Source organism: Lolium rigidum, chromosome 2, assembly GCF_022539505.1.
Source record: "Lolium rigidum isolate FL_2022 chromosome 2, APGP_CSIRO_Lrig_0.1, whole genome shotgun sequence".
Taxonomy (NCBI): domain Eukaryota; kingdom Viridiplantae; phylum Streptophyta; class Magnoliopsida; order Poales; family Poaceae; genus Lolium; species Lolium rigidum.
In genome coordinates this window covers 26,392,400-26,407,616 of record NC_061509.1, presented here as the reverse complement: position 1 = coordinate 26,407,616, position 15,217 = coordinate 26,392,400, and the positions used below count along the sequence as shown (strand labels likewise).

At 47.1% G+C, this 15,217-nt stretch overlaps 1 protein-coding gene across 1 annotated transcript; it reads left to right on the top strand.

The window, feature by feature from the left end:
- Positions 1–5,607: 5,607 nt before the first annotated feature.
- LOC124689388 (keratin, type II cytoskeletal 3-like) lies at positions 5,608–7,890 on the top strand. The gene is given in 3 exon segments (XM_047222931.1): positions 5,608–5,679; positions 6,781–7,549; positions 7,552–7,890. Coding segments are annotated over 3 exon segments (942 nt in total). The 3' UTR covers positions 7,653–7,890.
- Positions 7,891–15,217: the final 7,327 nt, after the last annotated feature.

Genomic DNA, 15,217 nt, shown 5'->3' with positions numbered 1-15,217 from the left:
CAGGCGTCGTCGTCCATAGGCTTTCGCCCGGATGTGCAACTACACCAAAACATCGGGGCAGGCCGACCTCCCCCACCCTACAGGATACCGCGGCGAGGGGTGGACACAGGCCACCAGTGAAGGGGGAGCGGTCGAGCTGCAGAGGGCCCACATCGCCGGCCGTCCAAGCCGAGCCGCGCGCCGGGGGCCGGGATCAACGGCCGGACACCCGGGGCGAGAAAGGATGGCCGGAAAACGCAGGAGCCGGGGGCAAGCCTCACGCGAGGAGACCCGAGCCACCACGGCCAGAACCAGCGGGGGATGGATAAGGTCAAGGTACATGGATTTAACTGAAAATAAACCCGACTCTTGCTGATCAATTGCCAAGGCTGGCCAGCCAGTATAACATATTGTATTTCATAACATATTTTGGAGTACAAAAAATTTAATAGAGGTGTAAAGGGATAAATATTGCAAATCATAAAGATGTTAGTGTAATGTGTGGAAAATAGTAAAAAACCAAGTAACGTGTGACAAATTATAAAGATCCAAAGTAATGTTTGGCAAATTATAAAATATGTGAAGCTACTTCTACCATTTCAAAGCAGCATAATACTATCTTGGTGACTCATGGTGGCTCATGTTTGCACACTAGTACTCCAAGAGTGATTGGTTTTGAAACATTTCATCTTGTTTGCTACCCCGGTGCTTTGATTAGGGGTGGAAAAAGCTCAAGGCTCGAGGCTCGGCTCGGGCTCGACAAGGCTCGGCTCGGGCTCGACTCGGCTCGAAGGTCGGACAAGCCAAGCCTAAACCTTCCGATCAAGGCTCGAGGCTCGACAAGCCAGCTCGACGAAGCTCGCAAGCCGGCTCGAAGGCTCGATGCAATAAAAAGATTTGATGCGGCCTTTCATAAAATATGTAACAAATCATGATATTAATCAACAGTTGAGCATGAATAGATCCATAACATAGTAAGAGTCTCACAAGGTACCGATAACCACATTCATCTAATGCAAATTTGCACTTCCTCTATAGGAAAATTGGGCCAATACTAGCAAACTTATGAAGAACTTTGCAACATGAACACAAAACAAATCACCAGCCGTCTAGAAGAACATATAAGGACCACAATATCAGGTTCGACAAGCACCACATCACACTGAAAAATCCTAAAAGCTTGCAGGCCTTTTCCATCAGTATACACGGTCCATGCATTTGGAGAAAAGCAGACTAGTACATAGCCTAAACTATTTCAATAGGAAAAATGGCAGGAGCAACGATAGATTTGTTTATGCATGTACTGTCTGAACGATAGGCGTTCAACACGGACGATGACTCGGTGTTGCTCTCCTCTTCTGCAAGTTCTGCTGCACGCCCCTGTTCATGTCGTAGATTGTAGTTGCCCGGCAAGGCACCAGCGCACTGACGGCCATGGTCACCGCGACCCTGCAGTCAAGGAACAAGAACGGCCGCACCCCCACCATGGACAGCATGCTGCATGCCCAGGCTACCGCTCAAGTCGAGCACCAGCTAGGCTGCCACTGCGGCCGGCGTTGGTGGTGGCAGCCGCCGTCGGTGGAGGAGTCTAGGAGGGCCGGCGGGCGGCAGCCTCCGCTAAGCCTAGACGAGCGACGCCGCACGCGTCCACGAGGATCTAATCCGGCATGAGCAGGTGGTACGGGGGAATCATGGAAGAGCCACAGTAGGAGGAGATGGGGCAGTGTTCGTCAGCGTTGGTGCCCGGCGGCGCGATTCCTAGCAGACTGGTTGGAAACGGGGGAATCGCTCGATCTGTGACAGGAGAATTGCTCGAGCCCGCAAGCCAACCGAGCCGAGCCGCAAGCCTGCCGAGCCGAGCCGAGAGCCCGATTTTTGGAACATATTGGAGATGTTAGGGCATCTCCAACCGGGCGACCCAAACGGACGCGCTGGGCCGTCCGTTTTGGGCCGTTTGGGTCGCCACCCGGACACGCGGACAGCGCCCCGCGTCCGCGTGTCCGTTTGGGTCGCGCGCTGCGCCCAACGCGCGGACGCATCGCATAAACCGAGAAAAACGAAAACAAAAAAAGAGGCAAATTTAAACGAAATTTCATTGAACATATGCCCTATTTTGGGCAAATTTAGTACATAGCCCTATTTTGGGCAAATAAAACTAACAAAAGAAGCCCCTATATGGGCTTTTAAATTTAAACTAATATAAAAACCCTCTATTAGGGTTTGGTCGGCGGCGCGGTGGCCGCCGGTGCGCCGCCTAGCCCCTGCGGGCGTCGTCGGCGACGTCGTCGTCGTGGACGACGTCCCCGGCGGCGAGGCGTCGTTGTGGCTCGACCGCGCCGGGGACTCCGGCCACGGAGACCACAGGGGCCTCCTCCCACGGCGAGCGGGGGTCCGGAGCCACCCGAGGCCGCGGCGGCGCACGGAACGGCGCCGCTCCTCCCCGAGGCGCTCGCCGCTCTCTCCCGCGGCGCGGCGCCCGGCCACCCGGCGCCGCCGCTCCCCGCCGCCGCTGCTCCTCGCGGCGCTCCTCGTCCGGCGCGGCGCTCGGCCTCCTCCCGCCGCGCCGCCTCCTCCTCCTCCCGTCGCGCCCGGCGGGCCCGGGCGTAGAGCTCCCGGCCCTCCGCCTCCTCGACCTCCTGCCGGGCCGCCTCCTCCATCTCGGAGGTGCGAATGGCCTCATGGAGGTCTGGCCATTTCGCCTCCTCCTCCGCCGCCGAGATCATCAGGGCGGCGCGGAGGTCCGGGTCCTCCTCCGAGGACTCCGGCTTCGGCTCGAAGAGGAGAGGCGGCGGTTGCGGCAATGCCGCACCGCCGCGGGCGGCCTCTCCGATGTGGAGGCCGCGCTGGTTTCCTCCCGACGGCCGCAACGCCGGCGGACGACGGCGGCTGCTGCTCGCCTCGTCGTCGTTCGCTCCGGGAGCGAACCGTCGCTCGGGGCCATGGCGGCGGTTTTGCTCGGGAGTGGAGTGGGGACTGGAGTGGATGGCCGGATCCCCTCCGGTCCCCATTTAATAGTCTCCCTCGTCACCGACGGGTGGGCCCAAGGGAGACGAGGCGACCGAGCCGCGCGGACGCGAGCGGACGGCGCGTGCCATCCGTGGCCACGCAAACCTAGCCCAGATTTGGGCCGGGTTTGCGTCGTTCCGGACGCCGCGGCCGTCCGCTTTTGCGGTGCGTCCCCGCGCTGGGCCGCGTTTTTGTCCGTTTCGACCCAAACGGACGCGCGGGCGCGGGATGGGTCGCCCGGTTGGAGATGCCCTTATAACCCGTAGACTTTCACTGTTACACTGCACTACACTTGCAACATTACATATTCAGCTACACCGCAGGTTTGGTCCTTTCATCAGGGCAAAGCAGCTGCAGTTGCACAAGACGTATGCAGTAGCACGAAAGAATAATTGACAGCGAAACAAAGCAAATGGCTACTCCTAGAAAATTCAGCTGCATTATGGGAAAAAATGCCTAAAAAATTGCAGACAAAGAAATAATCAGAGCGTGAGCTTCTGACTACATTGAGGAGGAATGGAACGGCTGTTGTTGGCTGCTTATGAAACCCTAGATCAGGGCTCTTGGATCGGACGTTGGCGACGCTTTGAATACGAATCTTTCTCTTGACGACGGCGTTTTTGGGGCGCACACTGACTGCAGTGGTATGGAGGTGTAGCGGTGTTGCTTTTTTGCGCATCATCAACGACGAGTCTTGGTGGCATGGTGCATCGAAACTTTAGCGTGGGTCGGGTGATGGTGGAGACGTGCATGATGGAGGCACTGTCTGGCACCATGGTGACCTTGGCGGTAAACCTAGCATGGGCTATGCAGATCTAGGCCTTGAAGATGGATCAGCGGTTGTTGGCGAAGACGGCTTCTGTAGCGCGTGCATGAGATGCTTTCTAAGAGTCTAGTAAACTGAATGAATGTTCACGTTTCGCTTAGAGAATCTCTCGGGATATGCGATATTCCCAGTTCCTAGCCAATGGGAGCCTTTCATTGTTTTTCAGGGAATAAGTCTGATCTTCATTCATGTGATTTTGGATTTTTAATGTATGATCTTTATTAGAACTTTATTGAATAAATCAACAAAAGAAATCGTATGCATCTTTTCGATGCAAAAGCTAGGTACTCCCTTCGTTTCGAAAAATAAAATTATGTTTGCCTATTATGCGTCCATCTTTCTTAAGCGATGAATTGCTCTACTTTGTTCCTTGTCTCTCTCTCCACACCCTTTTTTTATGAAAACCTTGTCTCCACCCTAAGTTAATTGATAGTTTTCCCTCCTTTCACAAAAGTTATCTTAACTTTATTTAGATTTAAATTTATTTAGATACTTGGATAAAGCAAGACATGTTTTATATGGTGGAAGGGGTAATTTATTTGGCGTACGTTAATCCACACTCAGTCGACTGATCGTGTTTTACTTCTTTCAGCTGGAAAAATCGTGAGATTTGTTTGCTCAACAGAAGCCGGCCATATTTGGTGGTCGGCCTCATGAGCTCATCATCAGCAATTATTTGAAGGATGTTAGTTGCTATTGGTAGTACCTCTTGAATGCTTGTAAAGAGTTTGAATGTGTTCACCATCTGTTCTTTGATTGCATAGTAGCTAAAAGTCTCTGGCAGTTGAAAGGAGATTGTTTTAAGTGTAGAATTGATAAATTTGTTGATGTGACAAGTAGATGGTTATGCAATAAGAAATTCTTACAGTTTAATTCCATTTCTTCTGCTATACTGTGGGGGATCTGGAATTCTAGAAGTAGTTTAGTGTTTAATAGATTGACATGGATTGATATTAAACATGTGTGGAGGCTGACCCTGTCCTACCTAAGGAATTGGAAGGTTCCTTTCAAAGATCAAACCTGGAGGGATGTGGACTTGTTTGCAGAAACACTACTGACCCTCCTTAAGTCACCTCTGACACTAATGTCGTCGAGCTGAAGTGCACCAGTTTTGACTGGATTTCTTCTTGGGCTCCGGCTTTGAAGCTTGCACATGGTGGAAGAGAGCACCCCGATGAGGACTCTTCGATCCATGTCGTGCTCGTCGTTTTGGAGTTCTTGGAAGTCGAAGAATTCTGGTGTAACGTAGTGGTTTTGGTGGTGCTTGGATAGTTTATAGGTTCTGGCGTGCTTTCAAGGCGATGCGCGGTGGTTTAAGCTCAGTGCCATGGTGCCCCTCCTGTGGGTGTTAGTTCCGGTTTAAAACTTTAGTTGCTACATTTTGGTTTTGCTTTGGTGCTCCGAACAATGTGTATAAATGGAACCGGGGAGATGTCTCCCTGTTAATCTAAAAACAATTATTTGAAGCATCACATGTGCCTCCTAAAGTACTTACTACTAGAAAAATACATCGATCGGTGATATACGGGTCAAATTCATTTCTGCTTTCCTTGGCAAAGAAAAAGGATTCATTTCTGATTTCCAATCTTGAGAACGTGCCCGTCTTCTGAAACACATCCGGCCGACCCCACTCCTCGCCTCGGTCGCTCCTCTTTCCTCACCCGCCCGTCGCTCACCGTCCGCAAACCGGCTTAGGGTTCCTTGCCCCGCCGCCGGCCTCCACCGGGCCCTGCTCCTCCCCACCGTCCGCGCGCGCGTGACCTCGCCTCGCCCGCTCGTCCGGCCAGCAGCCGGCGATGGCGGCGAGGGCGCTCGCCCGAGCGCTCCTGCGACCGGCGCTCGCCCAGCGGGTGCCGCCGATCCGCAAGGTGCGTTCACCGCCTCCCCGCCCACTCCAATCCCATCGCGTCTTCCACACACCTCGACCCATCCAGATCGATCTAATTCGCAGTATCCGGAATGGCAAACCGCCCAAGCAAAGCTAGCGGAGCGCCTCTCCAGTGCGCCGCATCAATTCAATCCTAGTTTCATGGGCGAATAGTATAGATTCATGGTTCATGGCGCGAGGAGGAGGCGCGGTCGGGAATGCCTTCTCCCTGCGCCATTGTTACCCCCGGTTACCCAGTACTGCGTGGCAAGTTCTGAAATGACTGGTACATTTGGGCGGTGTTTCGGTGAGCCGCAAAAATGAACCCTGTGGCAGCTACGGGCTGTTTCCTATAGATTTACCTCGCGCAATTCTCCTGTTCTAGGGTTCTTTCATCTTCTCATAATTAGCCCATACGATCCATGGCTCGTGTGTTTGAAGTAAGAGCACAGCATATAGCACTAGCTTACCTCTGCTCCGATTCGCCGTGTCAAGGATTAAGCAGATCTAGCCAACTGGCGGAACAAGCATGTTCTGAATGTTTCCTGCCTAGCCAGCCAAGTCACGATCCATGTGAAGCGAAGTGCCATTGCTTCGAGTGGTTCTGCTGGACATGATCTGCCTCTCATTTCGTCGCAGCCAAAGCATTTGCATTCTGGAGCTTTATTTTTATAGAATCAAGGGCTTCAGTAAAAAAGTTTGAGAACTAAGGGCTTTTAATTTACTTCGATATCGACATTGCAATGTTGGAATTGAATTGTATTCTTTTTTACTTTCCCAATCTTGTGAACCCAGAAACCATGTGTGTACAGCTCAAGGAAATTGGACTTAGTTTTACGTGTTCCTTAGTCTGGTAACAGAGGAGTGTTCTTGCCATCATTTACCTGTTTTTTTTGCTACTGTTTCAGTCTCTTTTATGGGTGCCCCTTTGCCACTGCCAGCTAAACCTAGTAATCTTATATACTCTTGCGGCTGCATTGCTATATACACACACGCACACACACCTTGTCTTGTGCATGTTTTCCAAGTTTTGCCCAGACATGAACAAAGTGGTCTTGTTATGCTTGAATCTCAATTTCTGCTTTTGCTGAACCCACTGCAGGGCCTCGCAAACGGTGGTGATCCAATGAGCCGCGTCATGCAAATCCGGAAGCTGAATGACGGCATCAACCGCCCCTTTGCTGAAAACGAAATTGCAGGCGGTGACAGGACGGGTGGAACTGGTGGAATCACAGGCGGTGACAGGATGGGCGGATTCAACAGCGGTGAAAGGAGGAGCATATTCAACGGCGGTGACAGGATGGGTGGATTCAACGGCGGTGACAGGATGGGTGGCTTCAACGGTGGTGACAGGATGGGTGGGAACAGCGGATTCACACCTGGTGGCAGGATGGCTGGTGGATTCACTCCCGATGGTATGATGGGTGGAAATGGTGGATTCGCACCTGCTGGCAGGATGGCTGGTGGATTCACTCCCGATGGTATGATGGGTGGAAATGGTGGATTCGCACCTGCTGGCAGGATGGCTGGTGGATTCGCACCCGGCGGCAGGACAGGCCGCTTCAACATGGACCTGCTGCAGCCGACCGGTCAGCGAGTGAAGCGCGACGTGCTCCACATCACGCAGAAGGGGAAGAAGACCTTTGTGACGGTGACGGACATCAAGGGGAACAGGAAAGCCGGGGCCTCCGCGGGCTGCCTGGAGGACCGAAAGGGGAGGTCCCGCCTCGCCCGGTACGCCGGCGAGGCGACAGGGGAGCACATGGGGCGGGCCGCCAGGAAGATGGGCATCAAGTCGGTCGTTGTGAGGGTGAAAGGGTACTCCTTTTTCAGGAAGAAGAAGAAGATAGTCATGGGCTTCGCGGATGGGTTCCGGGCGAGAGGGTGAGGACCCAGACCCCTATCATGTACATCCATGATGTGACCCAGCTCGCGCACAATGGGTGCCGACTGCCCAAGAAGACAAGGAAGTAATAAGATTGACTGATGGCCCAGCTGGAACAAGGGAGAAAAGTGAAATCCATGTACCCTGTCTGAAGGAGAACCGAAGAAGGATCTGTGTCGATTGGATTCCTAATAATGATACCATGAGCCTAGAAATATTTATGAATATTAGACAGTCTTAGGCTTCGGCTTTTGTAAGATGAAAGCATTTTTGTCATTTCCCGTAATCTTTGCTGAAGTTGTGTTACTTAGCTAGCTAAATTCCTCATGCTACCGGTTTTTGTCTGAGCTGGCATTTCCTTGTGCTTGTGTGTTGAAACATGAAGAACTCTTGTGCATTTATTTTCGTCTCTTTAGAACATTTGCAGGGTTTATACATGGGTCGGACTTGAGTAGTTGAGTATGTATATGGGGACGTTCTTTTCAGAATGTTCTGTTTTGACATGACGTGGTTGCAATTCGCTATTTTTGTGGATCCCCTGTTAACGCATAGGATGTAGGTCTACAAGCAGTTTTTTCAGTACTGACATACATGTATATGAAGTGGTTTGTACAGATATAGTTTCAGTATTAGAACAAAAGCAGTTCAGTGGCTGTACAGATGGGGTGGTTTTTAGGATTAGCATAGGTGTATTTTAAGTGGTTGTACAGATGTTTCAATATGAGCACAAATGTAGTTTAGTGGATTAGGACCTTTGTCCATTCTTTTGACACACGATCTTGCCTTGCAGTTAGTCGGCTCCGTGTGTCCTATTTCAGTGTTTCATCCAAGGCAGGCAGCATCTGCATTTTCAAAAGGAGGATATTTCATGGTCGGCTATAAGTTGTCGCTGAAGTGAAAAGCAGGTTTTCTCAACAGGTTTCGTTTTCTGGGACGCTGCTGATTTGCACGAGTGTATGCATGTTTCTTGGGAGGTTGTCAGTTAGGACACAGCCATGATCAGTTTTACATTTTTCTTACAAAGGAGTATGTAATGGAGAGGAAATTGAAAACAGGGATGAAGGCCACGAGAGGCACATTTCATTCGGGATGCAGAACTCGTGGTTGGACTAGCACTCCCTCCTTCCGATGAAACTTGTCTTAAATTTGTGTAAATTCAGATAGATATATCTAAATTTTGATAAATCTAAAAAAAGATCGTGGGCGGATGGAGTAAATTTGATTCAGATGTGGATCGATGGTGTTTTGGGTCGCATCAGTGCGTGGCCACGAAAGGCACTGCATGGCAATGGCGGGGAGCGGAGGGACGTCAACTGAATCAACACGAGCACATGCCATTGCCAGAATCTCGACCACCGCGAACGTACGGCGTCCGGTCTCCGTGTTCGACTTCCGTACCGACTGCAGTTGATCCATCCATATCCGAACCAAAATAAGTTCAACAGGTCGTCGTCGGTCGTCTCGACGTACGCGGATAGATCACCGGCAGGCAGGCTCGTGAGGCTGATGGCGCCAATGCGGTGGGCCGATCTTACCCGCGATCTCCTCCACGTGGTCTACGCCAAGGTCTCCTGCCCGCTCCACCGCGTCCGTTTCGCCGCCGTATGCACGTCGTGGCGACACGTCGCGACACGGCCGCGCTATGCGGCGCCGCCGGCCCTCCCGTGGCACATCTCCTCCGTCGGCGGCCGCCGCGACCGGACGAAGCGCCTGTACCGTCCAGAAGACGGCGAGGTCCTGAGCATCCGGGTGCCGAGCGTAGCCGTGCTCAGGCGGTTCGTGGGGGCTCACGACGGCGCGCGGCTGGGTCGCCGCGCGCGCTCACGCTCAAACACGTGAGGCTGGTGCTCGTCAACCTCTTCTCCGGCGCCGAGGTGCCGCTCTCCGTCAACCAGAGGAAGTTCGCCCCTGCTTCAAGCCACGGACCATGGTCCATCCGAAAGATCGTCTTCTCCCAAGAGCCCACGTCGAGCGACTGCGTCCTCGCCGCCCTCGACTACTCCTCCCATGTCGCGCTATGCAGGGTTGGCGATGACGACGGGTGGATTATGGCGCAGGGACGATCGACGTTTGCGGACATCGCTTTCTGCATGGGAAAACTCTATGGCCTCACCTCCGACGAGGAGCTGGGCAGGTTCGACTTCGACATCACAAACAAACACGGCGGCGCCATGGCCACATCCTTCCGGTTGCTATCCGTGCAGCGCGCCCCCCCGGCAAACAAAATTTACCCCTTGAATCTGATCGACACGGAATACGGAAACCACCTCTTCGACCTGGGTGACAATCTGGCAATGGCGAGGCCCTGGTCACGCAGCAGGTACAACACAACGAGTGCGGTTTTTCTAACGCATCCGGTAACTACCGGACAAACATCTACCGCAGAAAGTTTCATGATTCGTGCAAACAGCCACACCCTAGGGTCAGTATTCCTTACGTAAACAGCGTATTTTAATTTGTTGCTATTCGGTGGATCCCACCCATGTGGCTCTGTCGGCTGCTACTTGCAAGCTGACCGGATGTATGGGCGTTCTCTCTCTCATCGCTTATTGCGCTGACTACACCACACCTAGCTAATATTCTTCAATTGTTTTAAGTAATTCAAATCAAACGAAAAAGTTTTCTATTATGTATGGGTTCATACAATTTTTTAAGAAAATTTGGTAAAAGTTTACTTCATTTTTCATGCATACTCTGTTATTTTTCCTGTTTCTCATAAATATGATTCACACATATTATAGTTCTATATTTCGTGTAAAAATAGTTTAAGTCTGTTTCAGGATTTTTAAAAAAATTGTTAGAAACTCAAATCAAGCGAACAAGATATTTGTCTAAGTATGGGTTCATATAGTTTTTAAGAAAAATTTGTAAAAAGTTCAGTTTGTTTTTTCACACATACTCCAGTTATTTCGTGTTCACACAAATATGATTCACACATATTATAGTTATTTATTTTTTGTCAAAATAGTTTCACTCCATTGCAGAATTTCAATAAAATATTCTTCAAATTTTCGTTAGCAAATCAAATCAAATGAACAAGACATTTTTCTAGGTATGAGTTTATATAATTTTTAAGAAAAATTTCTAGAAGTTCAGTTCATTTTCACACATATCTAGTTTTTTCACACAAATATGTTCCACACATATTTAGTTATATAGTTCCAATCCGCTCAAAATACCTCTTATTTTTTTGTGATCAACTGAAATGAACTATCAATATATTTTTCTAAGTATGGGTTCATTAAAATCTTGGTATCAAAGAAATATCGCACATATCATATATTTTTATGAAAGCTGAGCCATACCAAGAATGGTCTAATTACATTTCATAAATCAATTATATATAATTTTTTATAAATCTTTTAGAAATTTAGTTTGTTTTTGTCACGCATATTCCAATTCTTATTTTTTCCACACAAATATGATTCACACATATTACAGCTATATTTCTGTCTTTCAAAATAGTTTCGGTATTTTTCAGATTTTTCATAGAGATCTATTGCACTTTCCACTCACACATCAATTTTCGAGCTCCACTATTATCTGCTACATTTAAAAGGGTCTGAGGTTGAATCATATTATTTTGATTTCAATTTATTTTGTTATTTCAGTGCAAAAGAATGAAAGAAATATTGTCATTTTAGAAAGGCTGAGATCTAGGTGAGAGGGCAATGTTCTTCCGTACCACCTATCATTGCGCTGGGGCCCATGCATGCCATAAAGTAAAGATACATGCGTACTGCGTACAAGACCAAGGGAGAGAGTCAATACCAATAAACAATTGCAGATACGTTAAAAGGTTGCCCGAATCTCTACGCAAAAGCTGACGGTGGCTTCAGCACCGGTAGTTACCGGCTCCGCTAGAAGTGACTATCCGGTACAACTCCGGAACGTCTTCAACATCGTCTATGATCGCCAGCGAAACACGCACAAGTGGGCGGAGGTGACGAGCTTAGATGAGTATGCCTTGTTCTTAGGAGAAACATGCTCCAGGGCGGTCAGGGTGCCGGCGGGCGGGCGCGGCCAGGTGGAGAGAAACTGTATCTACAGTGCCAACCATGCCACTAGCACTAGGCAACGGAACGGGACGATCAAGGTGGAGCATGTCTCCCATAATGGCATGTGGATTATTCCTCCTAGGGTGTAGTCAATATATAAGATTGGTGCGCTAGCTAATTTAACTAAAAATCCGAATCGACAGAAGGAGGCTATGTATATTCAACTCTACTTTCACGTCTAGGTTATTTTAGTCTTTCGTGCAGGTTTGCTGCAGGCCGTACAATCTTTTTTCCTTTGCTCAGGGTATCAAACTTGAGCCTCTTGGCTCCGATATCATATATGATTGTTGCACTAGCCAATACAACCAAAAATTTAAATTGATGGAAGGTAGGCTATGTAGTATAATTATTCAAGGTATGTCACTAGGAATTTGTATGTTTCACGGTAGTACATGGGTTCTAAAATATAAAACATTTTGATAGGCTAAACAAATGTACCAAAACAATTTTATTTGAAATGGAGGAAATATTTTTTTACATAGGGGACATTATTGCAGAGAAAAAGATGTATGAACCATATTTTATGATTTTATTCTCTTCCTTTATGTCATGTTTTCAATACTACTTTACCAGAAGATCCTATTTCATCATTGTTACATGCATTATGCATACACATCCCACGTCTGGAAACCCTATAGGAAATGGATTTTTTACAACATTACCGTAGGTGAATCCTCTACGGTGTAAATCTTATACTCTCCATTTCAAAATAAAAATATATCGCAGATTTATCTAAATTTGGATGTATCTATAAACAAATTAGTGTTTGGATACATCTAAATTTAGATAAATTGACGATATTATTTTGGAACAGGGAGAGTATTTATGTTAAGAAAGTTACAAAGGAGGGCCACAAAGTGAGAGAGGGATTACATCAAGGTGGGAGGAAGTGGAAAGATGAAAACATTATGAATTTACACAAAGGTGAGCAAAACTCAATCCAGGAGGGCCGAACCCTCGTCTTTAACACCCTAAAACGGTGAAGAAGAACATGACTTTGATATCTAACTCTCATATGGTCAAAAGAAGGGCAAGTCATTGAAAATGAAATCATTTCTTTACTCATCTTGAGGTACAGCTGCAAACATGAATCTGTAGAATTTCGATGGCTTATAAATGAGGCCACCCAAAGGAAAAATTCTTGAGTACTTTCTCTCCTCTTCCATGTTGAAATGAGACAAAAATGTCTTGAATTTGTAGGTATTCATCATGAGCTTCTGCTGACAACGGTAGAGCAAAAGATACACTGAGATCTCGGATGGAGGCAAAATAAGCCATTCTAGTAGTACCTTCATCCTAGGCATATAATCTCGGAAATCGGGCACAAAAATCCCTCCATAAGAGGGTACAATCACCATTTCCAATCTGAACCTAAGTAATGCTCCTATAATGCCTTCCACCGTGTGGTCGATGCCCAAAACATGAAAAGTTTGCCACCTCCTCATCGATGCCCTGATAAGTAATTCAGGCTTTGGTCTCATAGTGTCCGGTAAAACTGTGGATGCCTGGAAAAAATATCGAGACCCACCTCTCCTTACATGAGTCATTTTTTCTCTCCAATTCTCATCGCACGACCAAAAAAATCAACTTTCACCTGGATTCACCATGCTGCGGTTGAGGATTCAATGCATCTACTATTTTATTCACTGAAAAATTTTTGGGCACTGGATGCCTCAAAAACGAGTTTGGGCACCAATTTGACACACGCCGTGTGAAAGGCCTATCGCTCACAAAACTGAAAATATATCGCCACCAAAATGACCCTCTTACAGTTTGAGCATATGGAGCACACCTAATCATGATCAAACCAACTTGACCCCTCTGTACCTTTTCCTTGCAATAGAACTTATGAATATTTTAATGTAAAGTGCTTTGTTTTGCATCTCCAGATTAATAATCCCCAGACCACCATGTTTCATAGTTCAATAGACCATCAAACCATGCTGCGAGAGCATTAAATGAATTGTCCTCATCCTTTTTAGCCCTGATATAGTGCCCCCGTGATCTGTCAAAGTTCTTGATCACTTTCTTGTGCATGTTGATGGAACATAGATCGTAGGCTCGCAAGGAAGATCGATATCACCGTGTTCAATAGGTCAACTCTGTCCCCGTAACCTAGAATCTAGCACTAGCATTTAGCCTTCTCTCGACCTGATCTACAATAGTATTTGGGAACCCTAATAAATCTCGAGTGCAATTTCTCATGCAGTGGCAAATTGGCATGTACAATGGTAATATCTTAGAGATGACAAGTAGGATTATTTTTGAGTTGGAAGGACTGATGACGTTGGGACTCCAGGTGCAGAGTGTTGTGTCAGGAGAGTATTTTCCCCACAAAGGTGATTCGAGGGTTTATATCAAACTCTCGGGGAACTGAGCAAAGAGTTGTCTCTCACTCTCTTCTTCTAGCAATCCTGCAAAATAAAATAAAGTCTTGTGTCCCCAATTCCACCGTGTGGTTGTCAAGCACAAGGTTTCGCGTAAGTAAATAAAACACAAATAATAATAAAACAAAAATACTAGATAGAATAAAGTAACTAAGTAAAAACAGTAAAAGAGTTGATTGTTTTGGTGTTTTGAATGCAAATAATAAAAGTAATTTTTTATACTTTAGGATAAAAATAGTGTAGCAAATAGAAAACAAGATAAAAGCAATGTAAAGGTGTTTCTTATGATAAAAAGTGGACCGGGGTTCATGGGTTAACTTGACTATTCTCTCTTTTAATTTGTAGTGGACAATATGTAACATCCCAAGTTTCAACAACAATAAACAAGAAAGAGAAATTCCCCAAACCCAAATTTTGCAAGTAACAAAAAATTTTCCATGCATATAGTGCCACATATAGATATATGCATTTGAGTGATATTCTTTTGTGCAATTGCCATGATGAGTGTTAGTATGATTAAATATTGTTATATGAACACTAACCAAGATCACCAAACCCTAAATGGAGGAGAATTAGAGAAAATGGGAAAAAAACCCATTTCTCACTCACATACACTCTATGTAAAATAACAAATCCTCAACCAAGGCCAAGATTGCTTGCCCCATTGCTTCTAAAATGCTTCAAAGTGATAAACTAACACTTTTGCATCCTTGGATCAAGAATCAAATAGCAAGAAATCAAGATTTCTACATACATGTGATAATGGTCACTTAGCCCAAAATTATTTTCTTCACCACTTTACCCCTCTGTATTTCTCAAATCTTAAACTAAGCAAGGTCAACTAAAGCCAGGTCATCCAAGACCATGTCAAGGTGAGTAACTTTGATGTTGACCACCCTCCCTAAAGTTGACTAGGTTGACCAGAATAAGAGGGCAAAGAGGGAACCCGAGAGAGAGAAGAAGATCACCTCAAATTTGAAAAGTTGCAAATCACTTCCAAATTGAGTGCCACCACCACCAATACATCACAATATTTATATAAATGAAATTCACCAAAGAGATTTTCAAATTTCAAAATAAAATTTCATGCGGGCATTTTGTCGAACAGGTGGCAGGCAGCTTCTAGAATTGTTGTTACATGCTATTATCCACCAGTTTTTGACCTAAACCACTTTTGGTTTGTGATCATCAGCCTCCCCTACACCCCCT